The sequence below is a fragment of the Struthio camelus genome, chromosome 1 (genome assembly GCF_040807025.1).
Source record: "Struthio camelus isolate bStrCam1 chromosome 1, bStrCam1.hap1, whole genome shotgun sequence".
NCBI lineage: Eukaryota > Metazoa > Chordata > Aves > Struthioniformes > Struthionidae > Struthio > Struthio camelus.
Window position 1 is genome coordinate 90,970,011 of NC_090942.1, and position 26,025 is coordinate 90,996,035.

Below are 26,025 nucleotides of genomic sequence, written 5' to 3' on the forward strand. Positions count from 1 at the left end.
AGATAGGAGCTGAGCAGCAGGCTCTCTACTTGCTGCTGAACTAAGAACGACCACAATGATTGTAGGAACCGGGCAGATCCTCAGAGACAAAGAATGGGGAAGATCTGCAGGAACCTGTCGAGAGAAGAGGATGCCCAACTGGTCACTGGCTACTAAGGGAAAGGACATTGTTGTCTGAGGTAAGCGTCTTGCTTTTTGGGCCACTGACATAATTCAGTACTAAGGCCTGGGACAAATGCTAACTTGCCCATGAGAGAGGGGTAAAAGTTGTTTACCCAATTAGCATAAACAAGGCATGGCCAAGAGCTGCTCCAGTCAAAATTCAGAACTAGGGCCCTTCATGTTCACATGGCAGTACAAGGAATGGCTTGAGCACTGGTACAGTATCCCTAGAAGGAAAGGGGTGAAGTGGTGGTCTTATTTGAAATGTAACTTGATTCACAACAGCCTCATTCCAAAAGTGCAGTGTGACAGTTAATGTTATTAATATACTTGTTCAACTCAAAGTTACCAAGTCAGAGTTTGGCAAAGATAATTCTGAAGCCTTTTCTAATTTGTATTGTTTCTCCCACTCACGGTTAATGTTCTCTAATGAAGTACTCTAGTTACAGTCTAAGTCAGTCTTTCTTTTTTGCATCCCCTCACTCTTCTTTAGGGGGAAGATTCAGGTAATTGTCCCTCAATGCCCTGCAGGGCAAGAGCCTCAACAAGGATCGAATACATTTTTGCTGGTTTTGGGTCCTTTTGTATTTGGCTTGTGTTACAGAAGCTGAATGGTGTGCTTACACCTGTATAAGAAAATGGGGCACAGTTGGATCAAGTGAGCGTTTTGAAATCAGTTTAGTTTGGCTGTTCTTAAAAAAGCAAAACAAACAAACAAACAACCCAAAAAATCACCCCAACAACTTCCCGCCAAGGAAACTTCATAATGAAAACAGTTTTCTTGCATCTGCAAAGCCCTTCCAGGATAAAAGCAGTGCAAGCGGCAGCCACATCAATTACTGATTTTCTTCGTAAAGATACCAAAAGACAGCTTTGGAATACTTTTAGCCTAGTATAACCTTACATTTCGTATAGCCTTACATTTTGTCCTCATTTAAAGTGCTGCAAGAGTATAAGTCAGTTAAGACAAAAGACTGCTGCATAAGACCAGTTTTATTTTTAAAGACAGCGGCAGATGGTTCCCTCAGCGCACCCGGCGGGCTGAAGATCTGGTGATGGGAGTTGTTTTTGTGGGAGTTTCTTCCTCTGTTAACTCTGCTGAGAATTCTAAGAGGGCAAAACGTTGTGTCAATAACCAGCACCTTCAACAGAGGAATCTACAGGCAGCCCAGGCAGTGATCTAAAGCCCTGCATGCCCTCTGCCCACTCCAAAGGATCACGTGGGCATGGGAGAGCATGCAGGGAGCACCTGAGGAGGTATGTTACACTGCAGCTCTCAGCCCATGAGAATCCTTGAGGGGCCAAGGCCAGCTTTCCTTTCCCTCTCCCCAATTTCACCTTTCAAACACACGTACAATGCCTTACCATCCTCAGAACTGTTCTCCTCGTCACTGGAGAAGGTGATAATAGGTTTTTTGGGTGGACGGCGCTTTTGGGAAGGCTTATGGTTTCGGAGTGCCCGAGGTGGGGGTGTGACAAAAAGTTCATCCACATTCCTGTTGGCTGTGCTCAGGGGCTGGCGGTGTGAGCCTGCAAAGAAAAAAAGGAAAGGCAACAGCTGTTCTGTCTGTAAGGGTGAGGAAAAGGCCCTAGCTGTCTCTACTGAATCGCAGGATTGGGAGGAAGATTGCAGTCTCACAAAAGGAACATACCTTCCACTGGTCTCCGCTTGGCTGGCTCCGGCATTAGAGTTTCATTGCCTTCCTGACAAGTCTCTGCCGAATCCAGTCCTCGACTATGGCAAGCTTGCAGCTTCTGCTCCAGCTCTTCGGCCAGAGCCTGATGGAGATGCAACACAGTGGCAAAGAAAAAGGGGATTGGGAGGAAAATATTACATCCATAGCACAGCCACCAGAATTCCTGATACTTTCTTGGGGCCTAGGAGCAGCCATACTTAATATGGAAAACTGCAAGGCTTTCCAATCCTTGTGTGTAAAAGCAATTGTGCTGTCCTGGCTTTGATACTTTCCCTCATCCTTACCTTGGACTCAGTTTTGCTGGCTGCTCTACGGAATCGAAGTAGCACAGCTTGGAAACAACTGTAGACAGTTGCGTCTTGGAGCTTGTCTGCAAAGCAGTCAAAGTTGTCTTGCAGCTTGTGAAGGCCCCGTTCCGTGAGGGGAAGCAGGGTAAGACAATGAGACAGATCCCGATATTGGCGCTCAGTTCTGAGAAAGACAGAATGCCCTTGGATCATACGTGAAGGTGCATAAGGATTAACACATCACACTTAGAATAATAAGTGACCTGTAACAGAGCAAGCTAGATCTCATGTTCTGCAGGGGAAAAGCACCTGCAAGAGACACTTTAGCCTCTCATGCTGCAGTTGAGTGCCGTTCTATATCAGCCACTTAACAAGGAACACTGTATTCCATCAAATAGAGTGATTTAGTGGTGCCTAGTTGTCTTTGTCAGACAAAAATGAGGGCTACACTGTTCAAGAACACAGTCTGTTTAAAAAGTGTCAGAAGTTATTGCTAGCTAGGAGGGTAAATATACTCAGCCAGGTAAGAGCTCTTCTTGAAGGGCCTTATTTCCACCAAAGAACAACAACAAACACAAAGCTGGCTGCTTGTTTTTGTATGTTAGAGATACTCTCAGATAGAAACTGTATTTCAAGTCCCCTCTCTCTTGGCCAGTGAGAGGTACAAAGTAGGCCCTTTCATTAAGGAACAAAGTAAGAAATTAACAGAGTGCTCTATCAAAGCGAGGTCTAGTTTCAGAATCCAGTAAAAGTTACTTTAAAAAAAAAAAAAAAAAGGAACTAACCCCTTTAATATAGCTCACTGTGACAGAATGGGAGGAGGAAAAGCTAGACCAAAGCCCCTCTTAACAAGATGAACAAAGCAGAGGGCCAAAAGTCTGTCTCACATACACTCTCTCAGAATGCACTGTCCAAAACCAGATGGATGGAGAACAAAGCTGCACCACCAAGGCCTTGCTTCCACACCTAAAATCTGAATGATGTTTGGCACATAGCTAAGTCTGGAACTCCAGAAACGTCAAAGGAGGAATGGTGGGTACAAAATCTTTTCCTGTAAGCTCCTGCTGTAGCCTGGAATGAGAGTCTTGCTCCAGCATTACCTCTAGCTGCGCATTAAACTGATGATTTTGTGCTGCAGAACTATTAGGACGTTTTAGCAGAGTCTAGGCACGGCTTACACTCAGATGGCTCTTTACAACTGTGGTCTGAAGAGCTCAGTAGTGTTCCCAGGAGGCATTTTGGGAGGGATGGTGCAACTCTCCATTCCAACTCAGGAAACAAAATCCAAATACTACATTTCTGGGGAATATGCAACTCCCTAAGGCAACTGAGCAGGTCATAGGCCCAGCTACTGCGTACAAATGGCCAAGATAAGCAGGCACAGCTTAAACCTCAAGGGCAAAGTCACAGCAACGGAGAAAGAAAACCGCAGGAATGGAGGAAAGCAGGGTGCACCAAACACAGTAGAAGGTAAAATGAAGATAGTGAAAGCAAATGACAAGAGAGGCAGATAAGCTTCTATTATCTTCCTCCTAAAAGAAGTGTATTTCTGCATCAGTAAAGTTATTTTCCCCCTGTTCTCCAAGCTGTAATAACAATAAAAACCCAGGAAGTAAAATGATGTCCCAGAGCCAGGGATGGGTCCTGTATGGTGTGCCCCACAATAAGCGCCATGAGCAAGGCATGCACACCTTGCAGATGGAGCAAAGGTGTAACTGCCCTATGGCTCAGGCACTCAGATAAGGAAATGAAGTCCCAGGCAGAGAGTTACAACTGAGCAGCCCATGCACACAGAACAGGGACTGGCCTCTTAGCTAGGTGGTTGAGATCACCTCACACAGGACCTCTGGGTTGCTGTTGGGGAAAAGTCAATTCCTCAGTTGAACACATTCATTTCGTAGCTAAGATGCAAAGGAATGGTTTGTGGAAAGGACCAAAACACTGGAGCCGATCTATCTCCTTGCATAGCTGTAATGCAGCTCTAAATTGTAACAAAAGCTTTCCCCTAAGAAAGGTGGGGAGGGAGAGGGGCCAATCAGTGCAACACAAGCAGAAGCCCTAACAAGTTACACATATTTCTTCAGGCATTTTTAGGAGGAAGATGAGGGGAAAAAAAAAAAAAAAAAAAAGAAGGACCTAATCCAGCATATCTCAACACTGTCACCTTACCACATGGGAAATATGATAGGAATCTGTTCACCATCACTGTGCAGAAGTAGGCTTATTCTAACAATTCTTGAGAAACAGACTGACTTATCGGTCAGAAAAATTAGGATCAAAACCCACCTGGCAGTCCGGAATCGCTGGCAAAGTTTCTCCACCAAGCTCTCTGTCTGCTTGTCTTTTGTGATATATGAAAATAAATGTCTGCAGTACAAAAGTACACCAGTGGCTGTTAAAACAAGCGGAATGCATCTCTCTCAACTGTTTAGCTGCAGCTTTATAGCAGAGGTTGAACAATAATCTCTAAATACCCATCCTTATACTTTTTATGCTAGTTTTCATCTCACTTTATTACTGTAATCCTCATATTCTCCATGAATTAGTCCTTCCCTTTAACAATGATACTCTCCAGCTTTTTGTCCATCAGCAGTTTTCACTACCCCTCTCCTTTTTATGCCTCCTTATTCTCCAGCCTGACAAATATCCCTGGAGTATAAGCCACTGCTTCCTCCCTAGCCTGTGCTTTTGTCCATCACTGTTTACAAGTTAAACCCTATCCTCTCCATGCTACAAGCATTTCCTATCATGCTACATGGAAAAATAGTTGGGTTTCAACTATTATTCCCTTTTTCCCCATCTAAAGCATATGACATGGTGTGCTAACAGATAATCAGGTCTCTTCTGTAAAATTAATTAGCTTCAGACTAATTTGATACCTGCCTTCTTTCTTAAGTTAATATTGCTTTTTCTCTTTTTTGCCATGTACCTACCTGCAAGTTCTCTCCGTGTATGTTGCTGGAGGTCAGTTAAGTCAATCTATAGCTGCCTTGACCACACTGACCCCTCCTTCAAAGTAATGTAACACTATTCGCTGTGGTAATGTCTGTGGTAACACCTCCAGTTTGAGATTATTAAAAACATACAGCTGTATGTCCTCGTTCTTTTCATTTATGTCGTCTTCTTCACCGTGTTTGACTGTGAAGATTTGCTTCTACTTCAGACACTAACTTCCCTGTACACATGTACTGTCAATAGCCATATGCTGCTTTCCTCACCATTTCATATTATGCTCCTTACTGAAGAAGCATTCATATAGTCTTGGAACCATAAATTATTTTCAGTCTCAGTTTCACCCTCACTAATAGGCTGTCTGTGTGCTTTGCATTTCCTGCCTTTTCAAAATTCCATCTCTATTCCTAAACGCACTGGAGTCTCATGGACTGAAAGACTCCAGCAGAAAATCTCTGGAGGTTTTACTGCACTCTGCAGCCACACAAATGCTTGCGTTTTGTCCAGCACTCCCCTCTGCAACCCACAGGGATTCAGGCAACTCAGAAAAAAACCCATGTGGCTAAGGATCAGAAATGAGTGGAAAATGTTTGTAATTCACCTACTGAAGAGGTTCTGTATAAGCCAGGTTAAGTCTTGTGAAGAAAAGTCATGGAAACCTCAGTAAGCATTCTTTGTACTGCCTATAAGCAACAGATGCTCTCAGACTGAACTATTGTAATAGGTCTCTATCCTGTAGAATAAAGCTTCTTTAAAAACCCCAAACCTGTTACCTCAACTACAGCTTTTTAATATCGCTACAAAAATGACAGAGGGCAGAGGACTTTAAAGACTGTTGTGTTATCATAATGTTGCATATCTGTGTTCCACACATTAAAACCCATAGGCTTTTCCTTTTCCAGAGGTAAAATCTTTTTGAAAGAGTTGGTGGAAAATCTCTTTGTGGAGTCTCTCCTCACGCCCAACTATGTGGCTTTAGAATTGATCCCCTTCATTTTAGATGCAGACTGTGGAAAAAAAAAAATCAAGGAGAACAACTGAAAAGCATTTTGTATATGTCACTGCAGTTTCTGTTCCCTAGATCCGGTATCTCCTTTGCATAAACAGAGCCCTGGACAAAAAAGACTTCCCCTAAAATACCTCATAATAGCGCGGAAGGATTCCTCATCCACACCGCAGTCAGGATCTGAGAGACGACTGATGATGTCTGGAAGCAGGTTATAGATGGCATTGCCCTGCGTGGGACACAAGGTTCCAAATGAGAAACAGAATTATGAAGGACAGCTCAAGCCAAGCCAGATAAGCTGCCCACCTAAAATTACCTCCCTTCTCCCCACCCCAAAGCTACTGACTGAAATCATCAGCTTCTTGAAATCAGCCATACACAGCCAGCCAAACCTATCCAGGGTTGCTTGGTGAAGCCAAGTGGTAACACTTGCTATTGTTCTTGCCTGCTAGGACTGTAACTGCCACAGATTTAACTTTCTTATGTCACACAGCCAAGAATAACTTTGAAAGTTCTTAGAGACGATGCATTACTTGAGCCTTTAAGTCAGGGAACCCAGCTGTAAGGCCTAAAGGTAAAGTGCAGAAAACTTCCAAAGCCTGTACCAGATGCACACACAAAAGCAAAGGGATGAAGTGCAGATTTGGAGCCTACCTTCTGATGAGAATGGATGAGGTCACTTTCAGCAACATTAGGGTTAAAACAAAACTGGTTTTGCAGGATTCCCTTTATTTGCCCTCGTTTAGGCAATATAGAGGAGGGACAGACAGCTGCTCCAGCCACTGATACACCTTCCCCAGCATTCCCAACTCTTGTCTCATTGACCAGCCTCCATCAGCCCCTTTCCACTCCTGTGCACCAAGGTCCCCAGACGTCCACTTGCCTTGTTGGAGAGTTCACTGAAAAAGTTCTGAGCCAGTCCCACGATCGCCTCCTCTGGGTCCATGAGCAGAGTTGCCATTTCACTCACTTGTCCCTTCACCTTTACCATGTCTTTGAGAATGAGGTGAGTCATCACCAGTCCAGCTGTCTGCCTCACACTTTGGCAGGGGTCCCGCAGCCTAACAGAAACATATAGTTACCACAGTCTGCAACTGAGCATCCCTAAACTCCTGATACCCCACAATGGCCTGCTCCACAATCCAGGTCTGTTTTGTCCCTGCGCTAACATATTCAAATTTGGGCTCCTGGATCACCCTAACCTTCCACAGGCCCAGTGTCATCCATCCACAGAGTTGTCATCGTCCCCTGCGCCAGCAATGAGCACAGCACTACCTGGCATAGAGATGTGGTGTCCAAGGCTCCACCAGATTGGGGAAGCGGATGGCCAGATCGCCTGCTGCAATCATGAGGTTGGATCTCACGCCAGGCAAAGCGGACTTCTCCATCATGGTGAACAGCAAGCGCAAGTGGGAGTCACAGAACTCAGAGCTGATGGGACAGAGGGTGGAGAAAAGAAAAAGACACAAAAATCCTCTCTCTCAGAAGATGTAGTGAAACAAAAGCTAAGAGTGCTCTTTTGTGTTTATTCTCTCCACTGTGAAGGAGTTGCAACATTTGCTTGTGCTTTGTGTACTACCAGGAAGGCTGGAAGAGAAGGCTGTCGTGGCTAGGCACTACCTGATCATGCAGACTTTGCCAAGAGTCAGGGCTGCAGCAGCTGAGAGCGCTGGATCACTGTAGAGCCCAGGGTTGTTGCAGATCTTGAGCACCAGGGGAACAAAGGCAGAGAACAGGTGTTTGCCTAGACAGTGAGGGGGAAGAGAACAGGTATTTGAGCATGGTTCAGGCATCCCTTTTTTAAGAACAATTACTTCGTATGTTCCAGAACTCCTGTGGACTATACAAACTGGATAACTCACTTCTGCCACTGAAAAGCCACCTCCAGAGAGGCAGAACAGTGAAATGGGCAGCCTCTACCAAAGTTGACACTGCAGGAAAAACTAGTACCCCTCTGAACTGAAGGGAACTATCTTATTCTGGACCCATTAGCCACCATATCTGTTCTTTCACACATGGCAGGCAGAGGCAGTGCTCTTTGGTGGCAGCCACACTTACCATCTAGAAGCTCAGTCTCACAAATACTGCGGATGAGTTCAGCCTCGGTATCATCAGCTGAAGCTCCCACGAGGCCCAGTTCCTCCTCCATAGTGGTCTCATTTCCTGTGCTCTGTGCAGAAAGGAAGACTGTGAAGGAAGGGGTTTTGTTGCCCATCTTTAAAAAAACCAAAACAGAACAAAAAACAAACAAAAAACACACCCACCCACCCACCAATGTACTCTTCTCTCAAGAGGGAAGCGCATACGTATTAACAGCAGCATGACTAGAGTTTGGAAAAACAGATCGATGGAGTCTTAAAACTCACATTTCCCCAAGATTTGAATGAAGCTGTGATGGGTGATCAAGGATTTCCAGTCCATGTGTCACAGGACACAAATTAAAAAAAAAAAAGTCTAAGCTACCGAAGCTATCTAGCACCAAGGACAGACTCTGACACAACTGAAGGGATATGCAAATCCTAGAAGCAAGAAGACCAAAGCAGCCTTTGAACTGCTAGTTTTGTGAGCAAGAATATGGGAAGCCTTGTAGCAAGAAAAAAAAAAAAAACCAAAACACAAGGGAAGAAAAGAGACAAGGTCCTTGCATAGACAATCAAATTTGCATCCAATCGCCGTTTCTGGAAAAATCTCAGAGTAACCTCCTCCTGTGTGAGGAATGGTAATGACTGATAAGCAGCGTGAATGAGAAAATAAAGCACAGCGTATCTGGACACACCGGTGCAGGCATCTAACAAAGACTGGACACCTAGGGATAGAAGATATTTTCTTCCTCTCTATCGTTACCCAAGAATTCTGGCTCAATGCACTCTGGAAGCCATTCTGAGGCAGACCTAAGGAAACAGAGTATTTCTATTATACAGACCCCATTTAAGAGGCTACTGTTAAATACTTCCATCGTTATGTCTGAGAGAGGTTAGGACCCTCAAGCCCAACGGATCAAGGTTCCAGAAGCCCTTTTGCCCAACTTGGGGCATGAAGAGGCATTCTTTATTGCCAGCAGCGACTGCAAAAGATTGCAACCGTAAGGAAGGAAGAAAGGACATGACTACTTGGAGCTGGAAGATAAACATGGTCAGAACATGACCTATCATTCCTTGCCCTCTCCCTGTTCAAAGCCCAAGAGCAGCCAGAGAGTTTTATTGAACAGTCAAAGATCTGACTGTTGAGAGGTCAGTCAAAGATCTCAGCTCTCCCTGTCAATCCTGACCTGCTAATGCCCAGCTCTATATCCAAAGCACGCATTACCCAAGATCTCACACATCCTCAAGACTGTGTCCCCTGGAAGTTTGCTGGGGAGTAGCTGGGACCTGAAAAGAACTGCCCATAGGAAAAAGCTCAGTTCTCACCCGGGGTCTCTGTTTCTTTGCGCTGCTTTCAGAATGCTGCTTGGTCTTCTGCTCCTCCCTGAGGATGCGACGTCTACGTAGCTCTGTGCTTACAGACACTTCCAAATACACTACCTGCTGTAGTGCCACCTGCCCCACAAGGGACACCAGGTGCATCAGCAGAAAGGTAGGGAGACTGCTAGCACCATCAGAGACTCTGCTGGGAGAATCCCCTGGCTCTGGCAGAAAAAAATTGCTACAGTTGAGTGTTGACCTGGATTCCTCCCCCATTGGTTACCACCAAACCTCACAGACTCTATCTCATCCTCAAGCTCCACAGACCCCTTTCACTGTGTTCTCATCTTCCCACATCAGCAGCTCCACAAGCCCTCAACTCTGCTCCATCCCACCACTCTTCCAGGCCACCCAACAACAGCATGAGAAACTATTGGTACAGATTTCCCCCAGTAGCTTTTTCCTCACCTGCTTTCTGTCCATCAGCCTCCTGCAGCTTCTCCAGAGCTTGCTGACTGCATGCCTGCAGGATGCAAGCACAAATCTCCTCTGCCCCTTCTGCTAGCTGGTAGATAAGTGCTACTGCTGCCTCCATGAAGGGGATCCAGTGACCACTTGGCTGGGCAAAGCCTGATGAGGGCAAGAGGGAGCCATGTATCACACATATGAGCAACACCATAGACTGTCTCACACCCCCTCCTCCAACCCCATCGCTGACTTGAGCTCACCTTTACTCACAGCCTTGCTCAGGCTCCCAAAGAGCATGTGTGTCTGTGGCAGTCGAAAAGGTGCATTGTTCTTCCCTAGCGCTGGCTGCAGAGAGAACAGATGAGTTACCCTTGCCACACAACAGTTGCTGCCCCCACCCTAGTGCCTTCCTCAGTACTTAACCTTCCTACATGCACACTGCCAACCAAAATCACGTTAGGCCTATGGGAGGGACATCTACTACTCCCCAGCAACAAAATACACAGCAGGGTCATTACTGTCACTTTTGAGAACATGGTGGCAGTATCAGGCAAATTTAAAACTTGGCCAAAAGATGTTCTCAAGCCAACCTAACAGTTCCACTACTTCCCCTTCAACCAAAATGACTCCTTTGGAATCGTATGTTATTTTGTTCCCTCATTCTCCACAAAGGATGGAAAAAGAGGAAAACCTTTACAGCATCTTCAGTGTTATCAAATCTTTTCTGCAAATCAACAGGATGCCCTTGCCTGGGGTTACTCCAGAACCACGACTTTTTGTTTAAAAGCAAAATATCATCAGTTAGAACTAACAGAGGACAGCTCTGGATGCAAAACCACCTCACATCTGGGCTGATACAAGTGCTCTGTATCACTTCCACTACGTTTCAGGTTGGGAAAAAGAGAATCCAGAGAATTACTAAGCTGAGCGTGACAGTTCCTGAGATTGTAGCTGCCTGATCAAAACACACTTGATTGAAACAAGGTACTGCTTGAGCAATTAAGGCTTTCAGAAGCTAGAAACGAAATTTCTCAATTAACTACAATCTACTGTCCCTACTGAGGATCTGTTTTTGGAAAGGTGGCGGGGGGGGGGGGGAGGGAGGGGAGGGGAAAGCTGCCACAATCATTCAAGTGTCTATAGTTCAGTTTCTTCTCACATAGTAACTTAACGGTAGAATTGTGCAACAGTTTTAGAATAACGCTTCCTTCCTTTGTCAGCAGGAATAAGTGATGTCAAGATGGTTGTGACTCAATTTTAGAGCTCTTAAGAATGCTATAATGTGTGTTAATTCATGAATGTCCTACAGTAATGTCCCCAATGGATGGGGCAATACCAGAATAGCTGTTCTGTGTGAAGCAGGGCTGCTTTTATGCCAGAACAACTCCTGAATCAAATGTCCCAAGTGCTCAGGTCAAAAACAGGCAAAGAGGATTTTACAAGTGCATAAAAGAGAAAGAGACCGAGAGAGAGAAAAGGAGAGATGGATTTATAAACTGCTGCCCCTAAAAAGAAGTCATCTGAGTCATCTGACAGGCCACCACTTACAACATGAACAGGTTTGAAAGCCTGTAATGTTTTATATTCAGCTGTACAGCTGGCAACTCCCAAACATCAATGAGCAGGGAAGGCAAAAGAATCACAACACCAGAAAACATCATTAGGAAAAAGGGCTTCATGGTTGAGGAGAGACAAACCAGTTTAGAACTAGGGGTCTGAGGAAGGGAATTGTAAGGAAAAGAATGTTTTCTTGTGCACTGAACATTCTTCTGATTTGAATTCAGCCCGTGCTTAATACAAATATTTTTAGTACATGTTTTGTGATAAGCTTTCCAGACAGGGCTGCTGAACGACTTCAGCCCACTTCATTTCAAAATTTTTTTTTTTTTTTTTTTGTTATGCTTATCACATTTCTCTCTTCTCAGCATAAACCACTCTTCTTCCTTCTTCATTTTTGAATAAGGATTATTCTGACCTCAAGGACAGGCTAAGAGTCTTACCTTTGGGTTACTGGCAAGTTTGGAGATGGCATTGCACACTTCTTGGGCCAGACGATAGTCTTCACATACCTTCTCAGACAAACCTACTGTCACCAAGACATCCAGGTTGCTACCTATGATCTCTGGCTTCCCTCTGTGAAATGGAGGGGATGGAGGGTAGCATGCAAGTTGCTGCTGAAAGTTTACAGTAAGTACGCACAACAAAGATACTTTTTGTGCCTTGGGGAAGGCAGTACTTTAAGTATGAGGGGGGAAAAAAAAATTCACCAAATGACTCAAAATATAGCTATAGGAGTAGCAAGCAATGTTCCACAGAAGCCAGTATAATCCATAATCTGATAAAAGATCAGGATCTCTGAAATGAGCAAAACTGGGTATAATGACTCTTTTTACAGAAATAAGATTCTTGACTCCTCTTTCCTATCACAGGAAGGAGCAAAACTTAAAAAGGTAACATTATCATACTTATTCAGACACCATGTTGGTGGGACCCACTGCATCTATGTTTAACTCCAGCCTTCATTATCCTGTTATCTGATTACTGTTTTTGAGGCTGCAAAACCAAGAGTCAGCTGATGCAGCACCCACAGTTCGTTGATAAAAATCAAGTCCCTGTACCTCCTCCCACTCACAGGGTCAGACTGGGCCCTGCACTCACTGTGCCATCATCCCTAGCAGCATCACGGCAGCACGTCGTTCCAGCAACGAGCACTGAGATTTTTCTGTGAACTGCTCCCAAAGCAGCTGGATCACAGCAGGTTTTATTTCATCTTTCTGCACAAACTCAGAGATCTGCAAAAGAAATGAAACAAAACAAGTAGGGAGAGGCAGAGGAGGATGAATCAGTTCATAATCCAAACCAGTACAGACATTTAACTTCAGTGAGTACCATTTTGAACGTAACAGAGATCTAAGATCACAAATACAAACCAAACCCAGGTGAGGAAAGTACTCACTATTTCTTCTAAGCATTGTATCGTTCCTAGCGAGGCATCCACCATGATGAGAGAGAGAGATCGCACCAGGCTCTGGGCCCTTGCCCTTTGTTGGGGGTGGAGGGGGAGGAGGACAGGAGAGAAAAAGAGAGGGAGAGGGGAGAGAGAGGGAGAGAGAAGAAAAAGCAAGTGCCATGATTACTTTTCTATTCAGAGAGCTGAGAACTTCTCTTTGACAACAGAGCTGATTCTTGGGGATAAGAAAAATTCCCCCCGCCATGAACGGGAGTTCTCCAAGCCCCCCAGGTCAAGTTCTGATGAGCACGACATGGGCTCAGAAGCCCACTGTCCAGTGCATTGCCACTGTGCTTGCCGCTCCTCCCCATGCTCCACACGGAGGCCCAACAAGAGGCACTCACCAGCCACTTTCCAGTTTCCTCTCAACCACAAGTCAAAATACTCTTCCTTAGAGCAGAAAGAAAGACTATCCAATTATGAATGAATAAGGCCAGAGCTCAAACTGCAGGAGAGCTGTCTCCAGTCAATACTATCAAGAGGAACCAAGAAGCAGAGGGTGCTTCTTGTAGCCCCAGTGAGGTATAGGGACATGATGCAATGCATCTCACCAAGGATCACACTTATTTAAGTCAGTGAATGTGCATCCAACAGGATTTACAAGTGCTGGGGATGGAAAACAAACAAACAAACAAAGCACGTCCCTGAGAAACATATCCTCTCTAGAATGAAAAAAATAAGCATGTGAATAGCACCCAGCTCCCACCCCCAAACCTACAATAAGGATCAGCAACCAATAAAGACCCCCAATAACTGAAACACAGGAAGTTCCATCTGAACACGAGGAAAAACTTCTTGACTGTGAGGGTGACTGAGCACTGGAACAGGCTGCCCAGACAGGTTGTGGAGTCTCCTTCACTGGAGATAGTCAAAAGCTGCCTGGACACGATCCTGGAAAACATGCTCTAGAGGACCCTGCTTGAGCAGGGAGGTTGGACTAGATGATCTCCAGAGGTCCCTTCCAACCTCAACCATTCTGTGATAACATCCTCTCATCCACCATACATAGAGATTTGTAACAGAAGGTCAAAATTGATCTAAATGAATTATGAATGGAAACATGTATGTGAAAGCATTAAAAAAAAAAAAAAAAAAGCTCCTGTATAGAGTGAGGAATAATATATATTCAAAGCCAATGTCACGAATGACAGCAAGAAAACTGGTAAACATTGAGGAATGCATTGTTTACATCAGAAGCAGAATGCTGACATGCAGATAAAACCACAGCACACAAGACTTGTCAGCAGCAAACCTGAGCTGTGATAACAGAAGAACGACTCCTAAGTTCGCAGTACATTGTATACCATTCCTCTTCTGCTTATCCCAACAGGAAGAGAGACTATCGCCATAAAATACCCAAAATGAGAAAACAGGCAATGGGCAACAACCTTGCCCAAGGAGGGTGAAGTATCTAAGATTCTGAGATAAGGGGTCACCCTGTAACAACAGCTGACTGCCAGCGTTTAAAACCAGCAGTAACCAAAAACCAGCTCATTACGGTCAATCAAAAAATCCAGCTGACGTGACAAACATTTAGTAGCCTTTGTCCTCTGTCTCAGACAGTGATCGTACCCAGGTCATTCGGACGCATGGGTCTTGGTGCTTGGTATGGGGCTTTGTATGAAAGCAAGGGTGAGCGAAATTTAAAGAGAGAATTAAGCGTGAGTGCCTGAAGCCAATTTCATTTAAAATAATTACCAGCTTCCCCTTCCATAAGGTCTCACGTTGAGTTCTGCTGCATTAATTTCCTACACACCAACCCTATGACAAAGCAAGAGCAGAAGCTCAGCAGTATGTTCCACAGGAACATTAGGATACCCAGATGCATAAGAACGTCTGAAACTGCACAAACGTTGGTAACGGAGAAAGCCTCTTTACTAGCTGATAAAAAAAAAAAATCACATGTTTCAGCTCAGCGTGAAGTGTAGCAACTTTGATTTTACTTCCTGTCCATATCCCATTCCCAGAGTTCCCCAAAGGAAGAAACAAAAGACAAAATAAGAAAAAAAATTTCTGATCAAGAGCTCATACCTCTCTGAATCCCCACTTGGGCTGAGATAGAGACGCCTGTAGGCATTCAGCACAGCCTCCTTAATACCAGGCTCTTTTGACCATACAAGGGGGAGCATCCTGCGGACTCCAAGCACTGCCTGGGGCACGCCGAACTGTGAGACTGTCACAAAGAACTCAATGGCTTCCTGCACCACTGCAGAGGGAAGAAGAGTTGCATTAGCGCCATTGCTTCCTTATCCTCATTAGAGACACCACTAAAACAAATTTATAGGCTCTCTGCTCTCACAGCTAGCCCTAAAAGCATCTAAGATCACTGTTAACGTCTGCAGAAGGCTTAAGTGAGAATTGGGGTGCTAGGACAGAGACCTAGATGTCCTGATGGAAAGGGGCACTGATTAACAATGTTAGAACTAAATGTAACACGATATATCTAGAAGAGCACAGAGGCCACATGTGAGAAAGGACAAAATTTTATTAGCTTCAGAAAAAAAAAAAAAACTCATGGTCACAGCAGATAAAAGCAGTTGAACATAAGTCCCAGTCCGATGCTGTGACAAGAAGAACTAAGCTGTCTGATGTATAAGTGGGTAAGAAATACTGTATTTGATTCCAGCTTGACTACTCTTGGAATATATTATCCTTAAGACAAAAACAAAAAAGAAAACAAGAAATCCCCAGTAAGTGGGAGATGATTCACAAGAGAGTCACAGTAATGTCTAGAGGGCCTATACAACAAACAGTTTGCAGACCTCTGGTAAGGCAGAGCTTATACCAGTATGGGCAAGAGACCTGAATAAAGAGGCTGTATGCCTATGGGATACGTAAGTATTTGTATCTAGATAAACTGGTATACTTCCCCTGCCCTCATTCAGGCCAGAATGCACACATGTGTAAAAGAAAAATAAATCTTTAAATCTCTAATTAAAAAAGTTACGTCTTTGAGCAACTTGCTGAGCACGCCCGTACTTCAGCCCCCCCCACCCCACAGCAGCACACTATCTCCAGAGGGGAACAGGATGGATGGATAGGGGTTAGCCCAAGTGACAAACTTTTGACATTTTGTGTGGTTTACTTGGTGCAGAGAGAATGGAATTTTTTGCTAAAATCTCCAGAAATCCAGACATCCAATTTGCCTTCCCTATACTACAGGATAAAGCAACAGGGAAATGGAAAGTTAGTAAAAATTGCTCAATCATTAAAAAAAAAAAAAAAAAGACTCAAAAAACAGGAGCTGAAGTACCAGGTGAGGGGCACACTCCCAGCCTTGAACTTCAAATGACTTGTAAAGAGATTGAACCCAAGAGTTCATACGTGCGTCTGCAAAAAGCCAACAGAGCCAACAACATCCAAACCTTGTTGGAGAAACCAACATGCTTATTATGGATAACGTGTTCTTAATACAGGTGAAGTGACCTCCGATGAAATCCCAGATGTGTTTGCATAAAGCTCTGGATACCAGTAGCGTGCAGCAGTGCCCAGACCCACCTGCACCCCAAAACTATGTGAGTGGTTGGCAAGCTGATGGGGCAGGGAAGATGGGAGAGGAGGGAGGTGTTACACTCTCCACCCCTCACTTCCCCCAGAGGGTGATTCATGACAAGCACCAAACCAACCAACCAACCAAAAAACAAAAACAAAACACCCCCAAACCTTGGCCTAATTCAAGCACAACCACCAAATCACAGCCCCAGTACAGCCCTCTCGTGCCTCTGCAAGAGAGCCCTTTAGATAGTGCTGCTGTTCCAATACCCTGGAAGCGACTGTGACATCTGCTCAAGGGACAGAAGTCCCTCCAAGCTCTTCTGCTTCCCCTGGAGCCCCATCACACCCACATCTCCTTGACAGTCCAGGGGAGAAACCTGGAAACTCTAAACAGGGAAGAAAGGGCCCCATCGCCACTTCACACACCTGAGACAGAATTTTCATACATCATCTTGCTGACCAGACTCAGGGCTTCTGTGATTTTCACTGAGAAGTTGTAAGCATCTTGCAAATACTGCACCAACATCTCCTGTTTGACCAGATCTGTTTGAGGCTGCTCTTCTAGCATATCATCTTTGGTCACAGGACTACTGCTGCCACGTGGAGCATCCTCAGGGTTCTCACCTGGGCATAAAGAACCAGAGATGGTGTAGTTCTGCGAGTTGTCAAGCACATGCAGACTAAGCCCCAGGGGAAAGAAGCTTACGACAGGGGACACAGCATTCTGGAGGCTTTTTGGTCTAGCTTTTGGTCTAGCTTTGGACTCAGACAAGAGATGGACTGGTTTGAAGCAGTTACCTGTGTAGAGTCTCTTCAGAATGCCCAGGACTGTGGCCTCCTCATTTCCCTCTGTGGGACCACTGAAGGGCTCCAGCCCCTGGAAGTGACACAGGGCCTTCTGTGTAAGGCGAACTGCACCCCTGGATAGTGACATTGCACAACAAAACATCAGCAACCAGGTAGGGGAGAACACAAGGGAAAACATCTGACTTTGCCCTGGACACCTGGGAAAGCAGCTCAGCACCTTGTGCCGAGCACCCATAGGTTACTCTGCAGGAAGAGACTGAGGTAACTTGAAACCTTTCCTTCACCCTGGAGCTCAAGCCTTCCGTGAACAAAGAACGAGAGGCTGACATATCACTTTGGATAAACCCTTTCCTCAAACTGCAGAGCCTCCTTACTTGTAATTTAGTTTCCTCAGCAGCCCAGTAATGCGCTCTGATGTAGCCTCTGCTGTTTCCTCAACTTCTAGTACCTCTTCTTCTTCTCCCTGCAGCGGTTGAAGGAGTTGCTGGGTGACAGCCCTAATCTCTGGCAACATCGCTTCCCACTCTTCCTCTGGAGTGATTGCTGCAGCTATGGAGAAACAATGGAGGGAACGAGGAATTCAGAGACTCAGATGACACCCTGAGGTGGGGAGAAACTCTTCTGAAACTTAGGAATCCTACCCTTTTTTCCCCCCCAAATCCCCACTGCAGACACTATTCCCATCGCTGACCCCATCCATATCGGGGTAAGAACAAACAAGAACTCTTCACTATAGAAAAGAGACCACTGAGGGGAGAAATGACAGGGAAGAGAGAACCATCATGTGCTATTTATTGCTTTGTAGGCAGCAGGTCCAAGGCTATCAAGTTCAAATCAATATTTGATCAAACTTCTGCCTCAAACAGTCCTTGAATGGCTGACAACAGAAGCCTGGGAGGATGTTCATAGATATTTTAAATTCTTACCCTGAAAATAGGATACTTGGCCAAACGGACTGTTGATCTAGGTATGGCCCTTCTTATGCTCCTTTTATTACCCCAGTGCATGAAAAAGTGTTCTGAGTTCACTCCCAGTGCTCTGGCCTCACTTTTGCCTGAGACAAAAGCCACCACAACCCGAGAGCAAATATAAGACACTGGAGAATGAGCCCAGAGAGATTCCTGCTGGCCAGAGCACAAGGTACACCCTGGGAAGGGGAAACAGGAAGAAGGGAAGTTACCAGCTGTGGCTCTACGCTGGTTCCTCATTTCTTGCAGCTTCTGCACCTCTTTCTTGAGTGGCTCGACCAAGTCAGTACAGCTTAACTGGAGACAGCACAAAGAAAAGAAGAAATGTTACTTTATCCTTCATTTTCTGAAGCTGAAATAGCAGACTCCAGCCGCCATCCCAGGATGGGAACTGCTGTAAATTGTCAATAGCTCAACCTTCTCCTCAGCTTCTGAACCTCAGATTGGCAAAGAGCTGTAGCTCTACAGCACGTCCTAATGCCTAAATCTGGTCCTATGGAGAGAAATCCCACAGTCGAGTCATATCAAACTGATGCAGGTTTTTCACAATAAAGATGACAACCCTCTCGGCTTTCAGCATATCTATCAATTACACCAAGTGATGGAAGAGCCAGGGAGTGTAATACCTAACGTGGGAAAACCAGAAGGCTCCCACCCAGAAAGTCTATGTTGGCCTTCTCAGAAGGCGCAGAAAGCCTGCTGCTCACGCTCTAGCACACTGCAGATATTCAGCCTGCAAACACGCTCTAGCATATCCAGCACACTAGTAAGAATTACCTTGCAGGAGAACGGATTGTTGGACAAAAACGCAGCCAGCAGCTGGATGGCATTTTTAACAACCACCACAGATTTGTCTTTGAGACGTCCAACAGCCAGAGATACCACGGACTGGAATCGAGTCAAAGGCAGGGCCTAGTGCACAATCAGAGCATAGACAAAGGTAACCAGAAGGCCTAGAGATGCACAAAAAGTTATTTTACTGCAGATGTATTATTAAACGTGCAAGCTGTCCTACTTTGCCTGGTGTACTGAAAGGCACAGATCACATAAGCACAGAAAACTCTAGGTCTGAAGAGACCTCTGAAGATCTCGTGGTCCAACCTTTGTTGGAAACAAGGCCTTACATTAGGCTATCCAGGGTCCTGTCAAGCCAAGTCTTACATATTTCTAGCAAGGGAGATGTTTTCCCTTAGCAACATCCAGAAAGAGCACGTGTACTGTGATCTTTCTTCTATTCTCTCCAGGTAACAAAAAGCAGCATGCAACTGTCTGTTCCACAGTTCCCTCAACCCTAGGATCTTTGGGCTCTTGGGAGAAAAAGAAGGGTGGACACCACACAAAACGCACACAGGAACAATGACTTTCTTGGTTAAACTTCAGTCCCTGCAAATAAAGGGGAAGGTAACAGAAATTCCCTTAGCCTGAGACATCATCATCTCCCCAGCATGGACTTACCTTGCACTGAACGATTTGAGTAAAAAGCTGCAGGACACGACTGCGCACAAAACCACTGACGTCACAGATGTGGGCCTGCAGTATATCCAGGAACTGATCCCGAGTACCACGGGCAGCTTCCTCTAGCTTGTCACCATTCAGCACCTTCAGCAGCGCTTCTGCCACAGCTGTCAGAATGGCATTTCGCATCATGTAATTCTGCAAAAAGAGAAGTTGTTGAAGCAGGAACAGAAAAAAGCATGACTTGGTATGCCAAGGGGAAGGATGGCCCAGAGTTTGGGCCTTTTAAGTCCCAGGCTCCAACCCTAAGTTAAATAATCTCTCCATTATGGACTTTGTATTAAACTTGGGCAAACATGGCTGCGTCTACAAGGTAGAGAGAGCTATCCCACCCTGCTATCCACCTACATCTTCAGATGCCAAGGACTGATGTGAAAGACAATTATAGCTTTTATGGACAGTTTAAATGAAGTAACACAACCACAACCATTAAGCTCATTCAGTATTGAGAAACAAGAGACAACAACTGGGATCTCAGACCAGGAAGCAGCATCTAGTTTTCTCTGGTGTATGGAAATGACAGACAGGGAGCTGATGTCATGGTTTCTGTTTTCTCTGTATCTTTTAGATAAGGGGGGGAACCTATGACAAAGGTAGGTTTTTGGTTTTGGTTTCTTGGTCTCTCTGAAAGATGTTCTTTTTTCAGATAGAAAAAAAAAAAAAAAGACAGCACCACTTCAACCATTTAACCTCTCTGGACAGGTAATATGTAGCTCCCCTTCCCAAACGTACCTCTCCATCCAAGTGACGTAGCAGAACACTCATGTTGGATAGCACGACAGCTGGAATTTGTTCAGCCAGGTGAGTTATAAAGACAGCATAACCCTTGATTCCAGAAGCATCACGGGCCAGATCCTGTGGACACTTCTGTCCAATTTCCCTGCATAGAAAGATAGAGCAAGGAAAAGAGTTCCCCAAATTGCTAAGGACAGAAATACAAGCCTTGGGGTGTTTTTCTCACCTCAGCAGTTCGCCCACCATGCTTTTCAGACCATACTCTGTAGCCCAGAGGCTCACAGCCTGAGCAAACACTGGGGCTACGTGTTCAAAATGCTGCAGCATCTGCGTGATCTTCAGAGTGGCACCTTTCACACAAGAGGAGGGAGAAAGAGGTCAGAGAAAGTAACTGGGAATTGCTTCAGAAAGAAAGTGGAAAAGCGGGAACTCACTGAACATGTGATCATAGTGAACCAAAGCTGCAGCAAGCAGATGTGTCGCTGCCTCCCGCGTGGCTCGATGCTTCTGGAGACCGATACTTGGATTCTCCAGGATACGGTAGCAGCTTCCAGTCATTAAGCTAAAACCACAGTAGAGAGACAATCAACCTCCTGACCATCACACCAATCCCATTCTAGCAAACCACACTAGCCAAAAGTTTCTCTCAAACCAGAGGTATTCTCCAGTATGTCTGAGAAATTGAACGACCAACAAACATCTTAATTTTAGAGGCCTACATGAGGAAGGGAAGTGGTTCCTAAACACCTTGCTTTTGCCCCAGGACTGTTTCCTCAGTCTCTGGAGATCTGCACCCGACCGAGAGCTGTAATACTAGCTCACCGGCAGGTTTAACAATTAACCTCTTCCCCCACAAACCCGCTGTCACCCAACCCACCCTTACATTCACTCCAACCCGTCACTTCTCAGCATTCCCCTTACCTGACAAATTCTTCTTCCACCACCAAACCACTCCAAAGTCGACGGAGATCCAGCTGCAGCAGCTGTGTGAGCAACTGTAAGAGTGGCTCCCTCTCCTCTTCCCAGGAAAATCCAGAGGCCTTGGCACGGTTCTTCTTGTTCTAGAAAGGAAATTATGAGGTACTCGCATCGATACCTTGACAACAGGAGAAACACCACCACCATTCTGCTTGCCTTAAACATGAAACTGACTGTCAAACTCTATAGCACTAAGAGGTGTACAGAGAGATGTACACCTACAGGTGTACAGCCTATAGGCCCACGTCAAGCGAAAGGAGCCGTTATCTTTGACCTTGAGAACATACTGACACATTAAGGGCCAGCCAGCCAGACACTGAAGAGTAAAATCGGAAGGTCTGGGCATTTGAGTCCCCATTGATGTTTAGACACGCATTATTCCTTCGGCTGCTTTTCACAAACGCAAGTATTTCACGTTACACACCGCCCTCGCTAGTATCACGCTTAAGTAATCCCAGCAACGACATCAGACAGATACTGCAGACTTCAGCAAGCTTACACGTTTTCCACTTCTATCACCTTGTTTTCTCCCCAATCCCTTTACGTACCTTTCCACTTGGATCCAGCCCCACCAAACCACTCTTGCAGGTTTCCATTTCAAAGGCCTCCACCAGGCCAGTGAGCAAATAGCAGTTCATCTTGAGAGCATTGAGGTGAGCAGTGCGGTCTGCATGGCTCAGGCCAGAATCATCCAAGACGGCAGGAAGGTCGTTGGAATGGCGAGACACCACTTGAGAGAGGTAGAAAATCATGAGCACACCTGGCCAGGCCCCTCAGCCATCTCCCCTGTCTGAGACTTAGAGCAGTTTTCAGATTACCAAAGACCTGTGCTCACATCTCGCCAGCTGTAACACGGACTGCCCCCTGCAACTCAAACCTTGGAGACACTTGCCTATCCTATTCCCACAGCCCCCAGTCAGCTCAGAAGCACTCGCTCAGAGCTGATGCATCCCAGTGATGCACCTTCTAGGGACGCAGGCAAGGGGATTTGCTGTCGGCCTGCCCTTACAGCGAACACGCACAGCTCTGCGTTGTTCACCAAGATTACAGACCCGTATTGCTGGAATGGGCTGAGGGTGCAACCCAGCTGGTGAGTCACATTAGCCTTTATATCATCATTGAGCTGCCGACAGAGCGCAACTTCTCCATTACCCCCGCAACGGCAGGTACCCACCTTGCACCATCAGTTCCAGGGCATCCTCCTTGAGAGCGGCCCCCACAGCTCTGAAGTGACTGCACAGCAAACACACAGCAAACACAGCGCGTTAAGGGCACCGGGCGAACACCGCCAGGGGGAAGCGCGTGCGCGCCCGGGAGGCACCAGCCTCTCCCCACCGCGGTCCCTCCGCGCGGGCCGGTCCCCGGGAGCCCCGGCCGCGCACCTGCCGCCCCGTACTCACTAGAGCAGGCTGTAGAGGGGGTCGAAGTGCTGCAGCACGGCCAGCGCGCCCCGCGCCCGGAAGGCGGCCCGAAAGGCTGCAAGGAGACACAAGGGGGGGACCCGCGGTCACGGCCGCGAGCTGCGGCGGCATCGGGCCAAGCCGCGGGATTGGGGGTGAGGGAGGTGGGCTCGCCCTTACCTGCGAGCGGGGCCGCTAGCTCGCGGGGGGGCAGCACCTCCTGAACGGCGTAGCGCCCGGGCCCGCCGCCCCGCAGCAGGTCGCCGGGAGCCAGCGGCAGGTGAAACTCCCACGGCGGGGACGACATGGCGGCCCTCAACCACCGCCGCCTCCCACTCGGGCACTCAAAACAGCGCGCGCGAGCAGCGCTCGGCTCGGCTCGGCTCGGCTCGGCTCGCCTCGCCCCGCCCCGCCCCTTGCCTCGCCCTATCAGCGCCCGGCAGCCCCGCCGCGCGCCAACGCCTCGCCCAATCGCCGGCTGCCTTTCCTCCCTCCCGCGCGACGTCACCCGCTGCCCGCCGTCTCCCGACCGCCCCTGCGACCGGAGGAGGCGGGGCGGAGCCGAGGGAGGCCCCACCCCCCGCCATGGCGGCGCTGGTGCAGGCGGCGGGACGGGCCCTGCTGGGCCGCGGCGCGCCCCTGGCGCGGGCCGCGCGGAGCGTCAGCTGCGGTGAGGGGGCGCGCTCAGGCGCGGCCCGCTGCGGGGTGCGGGCCCCCGCGCTGCCCCGTGACCGCCCCTTTCCTCTCCCCTTGCAGGGGACGCCCGCCTTCCCCAGGTGAGGGAGCCGCCGCCGCCCAAGCAGGTGGATCGCTGGACAGAAAAGCGAGCCCTGTTCGGGGTGTACGACAACGTGGGGATCCTGGGTAAGGCCCCCCCCGGCCCCCCGCCGCGGCCTCAGGGCGAGGGAGGCCAGACCCACCTGCAAGCGACGGGCTCCTCCCGGGAGGGCGGTTGGGGCCCGTTGTCCTGCAAACAGCCTCTTCCGGGGCCCGTCATTCTCTTCTCTCTCTCCTCCTATTTTCAGGTGACTTCAAGGCCCACCCTAAGGACCTCATCGTGGGGCCCAAGTGGCTGCGGGGCTGGCGGGGGAATGAGCTGCAGAGGTGCATTCGCAAAAAGAAGATGGTGGGAGATCGGATGTTTGTGGATGACTACCACAAACTCAACAAGAGGATCCGGTACTTGTACAGGCGCTTCAATCGCACGGGGAAGCACCGCTAAGAGCAGCCATGCGTTCGACACACGGAGCATGGTTTCGTGGCGTCGCACTCGGAATAAAGTCGGCTTTCTTACAGACGTTTGTTTCCTAGTGCTTTATAAAACTTTCACTATGTGTTTCCAGCCCAGCCCCCAAATCCTCTTGCTGCTCCGGGCCTGAGCTCCTCTTTGTGAGTTCTGCCCTCTCAGCCATCTCTGATGTAGTTCTTACAGACAGCTGTTCCAGTCTGCATCTTTTAGCTTTGGCTGAGAGTCCTCTGTTCTTGGCCCGCCTCCAGCTTTCTTTCAGTTTCTAGGAGCTCCAGGTCCTGCTTGGCAATTTCAGTATTTTCCATCTTAGATTCTTCCCCTTAGCCAAATTCACAAGCTAGCCATAAGTGTGCCCCCCAATACTCCTTCCTGCTGACTCTTTGTCCCTCTTGCCCTCCATTTATTGGCAATCAATACTAAGTGTGAACGATTCAAATGTTAATTGAAAGCCTCTCCTTTAGAACAGGATTTGTCTCTGTTCCATGCTGATGGTGACTTAAAGTCCATACTGCAGACACTTATTGAGCACGTGGCCCTTCGTTAATAAGTTAGTCAAGCTTTGCAAAAGTAATACAGGCAGCTCAAGAGTTTTAAAAAACCCTCCAACTTCTACAAGTTTTCCTTAACTGGTTTTGGGTCCCTTTAGAGGGAAAGTTATAGTGAGTTAAAGCTGGAATCCCTCTAGTCCAGCATCCTCTTTCTTACAAAATCTGCTATCACGTGCTTCGGAAAAACCCATAAAACGAGCACGCGTCTGTCTACCTCCTCCCCCTCAGTTGTCAGCCTGGCTGCTAAGTAATTGGGGAGCTATCTGCTGATTTAATGTACCCTGTTACAGAGCAAAGCTGTTGTATCTTTAAAGCACTGGGCTGCAAGAGGCAGGGAATGAAAAAAGTCTCCTTTAGGTCTAAGCTTTAAGAAAGATCAAGCTGAAGCCTGTATCCAAGCAACTGTGAAGTCCACATTCTTTGCAGCAGGGTAAGCAGACTTGTGGGACTCTGTGACAAAAGAGATTGTGGACTCAGGAAATTTGCACAGGTTCGGGGTGGGGGAGACTGAAAAAGCATCTGGGAGAAAGCCATTGGGGGTTACTACCTAGGTAAACCACATGCATAGGAAGTCCTTGGGCTGAAAATAATCAGAAACTGGAAGAGTATCAGAGGAAAGCTATCTTGTACACTTCCTCAGCTCATAGTCCCTTGGCATTGACTTGTCATGTTTAGGGACAGGATATTCGGCTATGTGAGCTCTTGGTCTGAAGGGGAACATGAGCTGAGTGAGTCACTGAACCAAAGGTTCAGCCAGCTCCAGCTCCAGTTATTCACAAGGGCTATTGGAACAGTCCTCAGACCACCGTGGGAAGGTCACCAAGCAACAGACACTTCTTCCACAATTGGTCCCTTCCCCTTGTCTGAGGACACAGCTTAAAAGCCTTCAGTTCTATTGAGGCTATGGATAGGTTGCTCTTTTAACGCTCAAACAGTCTAATCTGGAAATCATCTGTCTCTCTCCACAACCCTGCAACAACAACTCATCTTCCTTGTACCATGCTCTTTTGGCTCCCAGGCTATAATTTATAATGTATTCATCCTGTCATCCTGTCTATCTACCCATCTTCCAGGTTTGTCACTAAAACCTTTTATTTGTGGCCTGTTTCACCTTATGAAAGAAAAACATAGTTCAATGTTGATCGGAACCAGCCGTTTGCTACCCTACTCACCACATGGGAAGCTGTGTGGAGAGACTTCTCGTTCCATTATGTTCTTCCGTTTTTGTCCTGAACTGATGAATCCTCCCTTCTGATCCAGTGTGCTTTTCAGAGTCTTTAGAGAGGAAAAAACAAAATGCATAGCTGTTTTTGAGGCTGCTGCTGGTGCCTAATTTCCTTCAGCTTG

The 26,025-nt window shown here is 47.0% G+C and overlaps 2 protein-coding genes and 1 non-coding gene across 6 annotated transcripts; 1 reads left to right on the forward strand and 2 right to left on the reverse strand.

Annotated features, from left to right (window-relative positions):
• Positions 1-462: 462 nt before the first annotated feature.
• NCAPD2 (non-SMC condensin I complex subunit D2) lies at positions 463-25,953 on the reverse strand. 4 transcript variants are annotated; one of them, XM_068931013.1, is made up of 32 exons: positions 25,851-25,953; positions 23,802-23,977; positions 22,882-22,957; positions 22,656-22,714; positions 22,030-22,211; positions 21,425-21,564; positions 20,938-21,065; positions 20,730-20,853; positions 20,501-20,648; positions 19,709-19,906; positions 19,031-19,165; positions 18,466-18,550; positions 17,660-17,834; positions 17,277-17,398; positions 16,905-17,102; positions 15,015-15,189; positions 12,930-13,014; positions 12,632-12,765; positions 11,974-12,106; positions 10,234-10,318; positions 9,974-10,135; positions 9,512-9,729; positions 8,163-8,274; positions 7,725-7,848; positions 7,380-7,535; positions 6,988-7,165; positions 6,239-6,333; positions 4,433-4,513; positions 2,144-2,330; positions 1,815-1,941; positions 1,528-1,692; positions 463-1,269 (listed from the first exon to the last, which is right to left on the reverse strand). In XM_068931013.1, the coding sequence occupies exons 4-32, from the start codon at positions 22,663-22,665 to the stop codon at positions 1,187-1,189; spliced, it is 3,945 nt and encodes a 1,314-aa protein (XP_068787114.1). In that variant the 5' UTR covers positions 22,666-22,714; positions 22,882-22,957; positions 23,802-23,977; positions 25,851-25,953; the 3' UTR covers positions 463-1,186. The 4 variants fall into 4 exon arrangements, with proteins under 4 accessions (XP_068787114.1, XP_009683381.2, XP_068787113.1 ...); XM_009685086.2 differs by lacking the exon at positions 22,882-22,957; XM_068931012.1 differs by lacking the exons at positions 23,802-23,977; positions 25,851-25,953 and adding an exon at positions 23,062-23,365.
• On the reverse strand, positions 22,286-22,605 carry LOC138065894 (small nucleolar RNA U85). The gene has a single exon (XR_011138939.1). It is a non-coding gene; the product is annotated as a small nucleolar RNA U85 (small nucleolar RNA).
• Positions 23,400-24,178, forward strand: MRPL51 (mitochondrial ribosomal protein L51). The gene is made up of 3 exons (XM_068931102.1): positions 23,400-23,551; positions 23,638-23,745; positions 23,907-24,178. Exons 1-3 carry the CDS (start codon positions 23,467-23,469, stop codon positions 24,101-24,103), a joined length of 390 nt encoding a protein of 129 aa, XP_068787203.1. The 5' UTR covers positions 23,400-23,466; the 3' UTR covers positions 24,104-24,178.
• Positions 25,954-26,025: the final 72 nt, after the last annotated feature.